The 6,824-nt window shown below is 39.4% G+C and overlaps 1 protein-coding gene across 1 annotated transcript; it reads right to left on the reverse strand.

Moving 5' to 3' along the window:
- Positions 1 to 1,231: 1,231 nt before the first annotated feature.
- Positions 1,232 to 4,785, reverse strand: LOC121280269 (interleukin-8-like). Its single transcript, XM_041192087.1, has 4 exons — positions 4,642 to 4,785; positions 4,248 to 4,377; positions 3,962 to 4,041; positions 1,232 to 3,265 (listed from the first exon to the last, which is right to left on the reverse strand). The coding sequence occupies exons 1-4, from the start codon at positions 4,700 to 4,702 to the stop codon at positions 3,246 to 3,248; spliced, it is 291 nt and encodes a 96-aa protein (XP_041048021.1). The 5' UTR covers positions 4,703 to 4,785; the 3' UTR covers positions 1,232 to 3,245.
- Between the last annotated feature and the right edge of the window lie 2,039 nt (positions 4,786 to 6,824).

Here is a 6,824-nt window from a genome sequence, read left to right on the forward strand (position 1 = left end):
TTCAAGATGGGTTTATTCACAAAACCAAACATGACATAAACAAAAAAACATAACTGCAGACTCCCTTTTCCTTCCGCACAATGCTCCCCCCTCCACAAGTGGAAACTGGTTCTTATATATGTGCCCAGACATTTGCCTTTCTTAGCAATACTTCTCAAGGAAGAGTAGATCTTAATCTGGACCACCTTCAATTCATTAGTTATTGAGGCATTTTAATAGCACGCAATCAACATCCTAGTACTGAATATCCAGGATCTCTCAACTAATGGTTCCTCTCTACTCATACATATGATGATGTATCAAAATATTCTTCATGACAGGTCCTTAGGAGAAAGCAGCTCTTACAGTGACATGTTAGCCCTGGGTAGTTTGTGAATGGGAGGAAAGCTGAGCGCAAAGTCCAAGTTATTTTAATAACTGTGCACCATTTGTACAGTGCAATACTATATCCTGCCCAAAAGCTGTGGGGGTGGTGTCAGGGCTGGTGGGTAGCACCGGGGAGCTGAGTGGGAATTCAAATCTCCGAGGTCCCATGGGTACAATCACCGACCAAGAGCTTGTAATGCACTCAGGGAGCTGGTTGAAACAAGATGCTGTTAATGTGAAGGGAAAGCGAATCCGACGGCACAGAGACCCAAGGACTCCATGGGATTTGGGGTGGAGCGGGGTGGGAGCGGGATGGTCTGGGGGGATTTCTCCATGTCCTTGTGACCAGAAGGAATCCTCAGATAAGATAAATAAAACTGATTCCCATAGCCTCATCTGGCTACCTTGAGAATTCCTTCATTGATTTGACTGTTTGGTTTGGCTGTCCTGGGCTTGACATTGCCCTGAGTTAATATTGACTGTAGGACAGATCCTGCCCGGCTATCTTGAGATGAGTTACAATGGAAGGATCATGAATGCAACCACCCCCGTGTCCTTTCGCCCTCCCTGTCCTCCCCAAAACTGGGCAACCTCCCATTCATCCCATTCACAATAGTTCGTGGGGGTGGTGGGAGAGGGGAGTGCTTAGCAATTTAAGGATATCCTATGGAAACCCATTGAGATGTTGCAAAATTTGATTCACAATCTGTCACACCTGTCACACAGGTGCAAATATCCTGCATCATTTCTGATTGTTCAAAGAGTGTCCTGAACAGCTTGTCCTTATCAGTCACTCTGTTAAATAAATCTACTCAAGAGATGCACATCTGTGTAGCTGAGCATGAGAAACAATGACAACACATTCTTCATAAGAAGTCAAGTTTATTTTAAGCAATTACATTTCATGACAATGGTACAAAATACTCAAACAATTCATTCATAAACAATTCAGTTACATGTTGCTGACTGACACTCATCTTTTTGCTGAACACAACTTTTACACAAAGCCTTCTGAGGCTTTCAGTCAACAGGACCCAGTCAATGAAAAATCCCTCAATGTAAAAAATTTCCACTGATCACTGTAGAGAGGTTAGTTAATTTACAAATGCAATTTTTTTCCAGTTAAGATCATAAAATAAGCAGCATTACCACCTCAAATGTGACATTTCTACAGAGAATTTCTTATCACAGACTTCCGTTTGGAATAGATCCTAAAATTCAATGTTTTATTGAGAAAATCCCAATGCTCAGTTAAAATATCAGTGTTCAATAAACACCTCAGTCAACAAGCATCAATATTAATGATAACAATTTGTCCTTGAATTTTAAAATAACATTTTCATTCAAACTGGAACTGTAACTAGTCCAAAATTAAAAAGCTTTAAATACTGTATATTTTATCATCAATATTTCACATTCAATAGCAACATTCAAGCAGCTAAAGAAAGATTGCAACAAATTTGGTTTCTGTCAATGTCACATGACAGTAATTCTCCACTCTACTGCCAATCAGAACTTTCTCTCCCTAGCCTCCTAGACCGTTCCAATAAAGATCAACATAAACAAGGAACATCATCTCCACTTTTAATTAGTCACTTTACAGCCTACGGCATCAACATTGGATTCAATCATTTCAGATCATAGACCCTCCTCCAAGCGCCTCTCCTTTCATTTGAACAGTAGCTATTAATGGTGATTCGGCAATTTCCCATGTACACCTCCTCTAAACATGGTTTTTGATCCTATTCTTGTCCTATTGCTGTCTCATTTTGCCTTGCTCTATTATCCCTCCTGTCATTATATCTCTTCTACCACAAATACAATCACAGACATGCCCTGTTGTTATTTCCTGCTCTCACCAGTTTCCATGCCTGCTTTCAAAACTGTTACATTTCTAAGTACTATCAGGTCTGATGAACAATCACTGATGTGAATCATTAACTCTGGTTCTCTGTCCACAGATGCTGCCAGAACTGCTGAGTATTTCCAGCATAGTCTGTTCTTACTTCACATTTCAATATATTGGCTAGCAATATGAGGAATGTGTTTATTTAATTTATTACATCTTTCACTCCATTCTTATTCCAGATAGTTTCAGTTGAAATAACTAAGGACAATTCTTCTCAATTTGGTCTTATACGGATTGTCACTCACTCATTCCAGGTAAAATAGTAGGAGTATGGAGGTAGCTTGTCATGAAGAAATGATTACAAGTTCATTTTGAACATCCCTGCCTAACAGCAGGATGCCTGAACCTAAACCACAACAAACGCAGTGGAACAGGAAAAAAACTCACTGCCACATTAACAAGGCAGTTAGGGGTAGACAGTAAGTGCTGGCTTTGGCAGGGAGGACTAAATCTTGTGAAATAATAAAGCTTTAAAAATCAGTTATTCTAAAATTTGCATCAATTCCCACTCTTATTTCAAACATTAAAATTTAACAACAGACATTATCCACTTCGTTAGATTCCACCACAAGTTCACAAATCTGTGAAGGTTTCCATTTTACTGGCACATTCTGATAATTGGAAATTACTTTGCAAAACATGTGGATTGATTTCAGTCATAGAGTAGCTTATAACAATGTCAGACTCTATTTGGAATAATTGTATACCTCACATCATGTAAAACAAAACCTCAGTACTGGCACGAAGTTTCACAATATGAGCCTCCTTTCTTAGGCCATGTGTAAACAATTACAGTATGACAGGGTTAAACAGTGAAATGAACTTCAGGAATCAATGCAGGGTTTCTACTCAAACAACATATCGGAAGGTGACATCAGAGAGTGAACACCCTGGACTGTGTTCCTTCATTTCAGTGTTCATTGTACTGCAGGTTACCAGGTGTAGATTCAAGTCATTGCGGCTTCATTTCTCATTTGTGTGTTCTGGCACCTGAAATAAAATTAAATAAATTATAATTTTCCTGAAACAGCAGGGATATATTTTAATATTGAGAACAATGTCTTCAGCGACATGATATGGGGACTTTAAATATTGATCTGTTAGACAGCATTACTAACAGTTGTTATTTTGATAACTCATCATTGACCTTACAAAATGATTTTAACATGCAGGATCCATGGTGTTACACTGAAAGATTAATTCTGCAGGAATGTTATGTTAAAGATTAAAATCAAACAGATTATTAAAGGGTAAAAAAATGATACATTAGGGCAGCTTAAAATGCAAAGCAGAAAATCATGGAGCTGACCATAAAGGAAGGAAGGCAACTAAAAAGGAGATGAAAATGATGATATATATTTAATATTTTATTCTCAAGTTCCCTGTTTTGATCACAGGTCTAAGTTGAATTGGCTGATCTCAGCTGGTACGACAATTGGTCACAGCATTTATGGGTGACAGAGCATGACATCACCAAATATTCCTGCACCAGATTTCTATCCAGTGACACCCCCACCTCTTCCTCGATTAACCATAAATGGATGCTGGGTGAGGACCGTGTGGGACTCACCCTGATAACAACCGTGGCTGAAAAACTTTTTAACATTCACTCTCACGGTTCACAAATTCAATGTATTTGCTTTTATTCACAGAAAGTCTGAATTTTGACAAACACCAGGCACCAACCTTTTGTAGCTTTAATGATAATCTTCACCCACCCGGCATCAGGATTCACACATAATCTATTCCCATTTTTCATGGTCACACTGTGAAGAGAAAATAAATCTTTAAAATCAAACTCACAGAAATTGGATGTCTCCCACCAAAAGGTGAGAATTAAACAAAATACTTTGAATCTGGTTCAGAAATAAATAGTGATAGGTCCAACATGTTTTGAATAAATAGCACAGCTTCTAAATTGAGGTAACAAAAGGAGAAAGGTTAAAGGTGACATTCTGACACATTTACTCACATTATTTCCAGTGTCTCACAGTGTGATCCTTTGGGAATGTATTTCAAATTCTTGATGTGCCTCGGATTGATAGGATTGGAGGTGGTCTGAGGGCACTGACAACGTCCTTGAGTACCTGGGATTGGAATACCTGTGGAAAGATTAATTTAAATTAAATTTAGATATTGGTTGAAGTTGACAGAACCTTGGCATTTTGGTTCAGCATTGAATTCAGTATTAAAACAGGCATTGTATTCTCAATAGCAGATAGCCTCGGTGACCATTTAATTGTTCAATGGATATCCAAACGGCACACTGAGACTTGTATAGCTGGTCAATAACTCAACAGAAAAGCTCCTCTTCATACTCTACAGTGCAATAAGAACTACAATACAAGATAGAAATTTCGACATACCCTGTGTGGTAATGGCACACAGGAGCAGGATAACAATCATTACAGTGGTTGCTCTGTTCATCTTTAGCTTTGTGCTGCTGAATAGATTTCTGCTGAAGGATCTTCTGTCAACCTCAGTGACTCTCTCTCTCTGTTGAATGCTGTTCTGCTGAAGAGGAGTCCAATGAGCTCCTATTTATTTGAATCCAGTACTTTCGTTTTGCGTAATCCTGAGCAGTGAAAGCTGTCAAAATTCTGTCGGAGGGAATTTCCCTGCTCTTGTGTCAAGTATCTTTCACTTTTGTAGTTTGAATTATATTCACAATTTCGGCATAGTTTACAGGAACAAAAGACAGGTAGCCTGTTTTTTCAGATAGTGAATTATTTATATCCAGATTTAAAACATTTAGTCAGGTTTTTCAGATAGTTGGTGTAAAATCCACTTTTTGCAAATATGTAAAGAATGTGGGAGCAGATCATTCACCCGTTATACATCCTGACCCATTTCTCTTTCAATGAGCTTCACTGGAAAGGAGATTTAAACACCTTATATAATGGGTGAAAGATCCATCATTGTCCATTTCCACCACCAGTAAAGTTGAAGCTTATCCCAATATTTCCGTCTTTTTAGAACAATGATCATGGAGTGGTGTTAATAATATATTCCTTCTGTTTTTACAAAACTTTAAATGACAAACTATTAAACATGGACAAAGTTAAACCTGGATAATTTGATCCTTTTTATTCATGTTTCCCAAGCAAGTGGCATCAGGTGATCTGCAGAAGAATCCAGTTCCAGATTTTACACCTGACCCACTGGGGGAACTCCTCATGTAAATAAGAGGAAATACATAGTTAATAGAAGAAAAGCCTGTGATTTACAGGAAATATCGTTCCCATTCACTGTCTATAGTTTATGATGTGACTCTTTGGACCTTGATGGCACAAGTCTGGATAGAGATGCAATCGTGTAAACGTAGGTTAGAGCACAGTGCAGTTATGTACAGTGGGTTAGAGTTGCCACATGTAATGAATTTTCAGTTTGAGGGTGCAGTTGCTTCAGTCCTGGAATAGAAATAACTTTACTGATCTGGCAAAAGCAGAGATGTTTTATTTCGCTGAACGATTCCAATTGCACAACATCAAGAATGTCAGGTCGGAGCATGCCTATGGCATGAGACATGGGGCAGATTTGGATTTTTGGGCAGTCATGCAAACCAGCCGCTGTAATAAATTCAGTGGGTGAGCCGTGGGGCAGCAAACAGCAAATCCAATGCAATTTGCTAGATTAAAGCCTGAAAAGCAAGCTGTGGAGCTGCTGCTGACACGGTCAATAACAGGACATGTTTGGGCACAATCACAAAGGTTCAGGGGTCCCTGTTTGGCAGCAGTGTAGATGGTCTCTGTTGCCCCTAGACTTGCATCCCTAATCCTGTGAAACCCATAGAAAATGTCTAACACGTATCGTTAGAAGGCCTCTTCTCTTCCATCACCTGTGTACGATGCTGGCTGTAACCAGCTTTGAATAAAAATGGGAATCGGCTCCAAATTACATCATAGAAATCCAATTTACATATTAAGAAGGCCTATCTTTTGAAACAGACAGACACTTAGGTCACCCAGCAGTAGACACTGTCTCCAGTGAAGCAGGTCACACCATTACTGTTAACGGGATGGGTGGAGGAGGGTAACTGCCCCTGTGTTAAGGCTGTTACCACCAGGTGAGGGCTCTCAAACTCAACCCCAGCCTGTGCTTCTGGGGAGGAGGATTGGTCTCACGGAACTTTGTGAGTCAGACTCTGTTGATTTGCAGCACAGGGAATTTAATCAGCAGCATGGATTTCTCTGGCCATGGAAAATCTGGAGGTTCACTAGCTCTGAAAACTACTGACCCTTAAAACGGATAGGGAATTTTTGCTGTCGTGTTTTCAAGAAAAGAGCATCAGAGATCTTCAAGAGAAGCTGTGCATATCCCAAACTATCTGAAACCCGAATGTGTGGATACTTTCCCTTGTACATATATATCCCTGTATGTGAAGTACTTTGGGAGATTTCTGAGAGATATTAAAGTCTGGATTTTGCAAACCTTCATCCCACTGGGTATCTCATTTGACCCACTCGTATGTACCCCTTCCTAACCAAGCAAACCTTCTGCCTCCATTCTAACTAGGCTTCAGGATTTCCCTGCCAGTAATTTTTCCAGT

Source organism: Carcharodon carcharias, chromosome 1 (genome assembly GCF_017639515.1).
Source record: "Carcharodon carcharias isolate sCarCar2 chromosome 1, sCarCar2.pri, whole genome shotgun sequence".
Taxonomy (NCBI): Eukaryota; Metazoa; Chordata; class Chondrichthyes; order Lamniformes; family Lamnidae; genus Carcharodon; species Carcharodon carcharias.

Coding starts and splice junctions, on each gene's coding strand:
- LOC121280269 (XM_041192087.1), bottom strand. CDS start 4,702: ATGAACAGAGCAACCACTGTAATGATTGTTATCCTGCTCCTGTGTGCC. Junction 4,378..4,641: donor GTGTGCCATTACCACACAGG/GTATGTCGAAAT, acceptor ATCTTTCCACAG/GTATTCCAATCCCAGGTACT. Junction 3,266..3,961: donor TATCATTAAAGCTACAAAAG/GTTGGTGCCTGG, acceptor ATTTTATTTCAG/GTGCCAGAACACACAAATGA.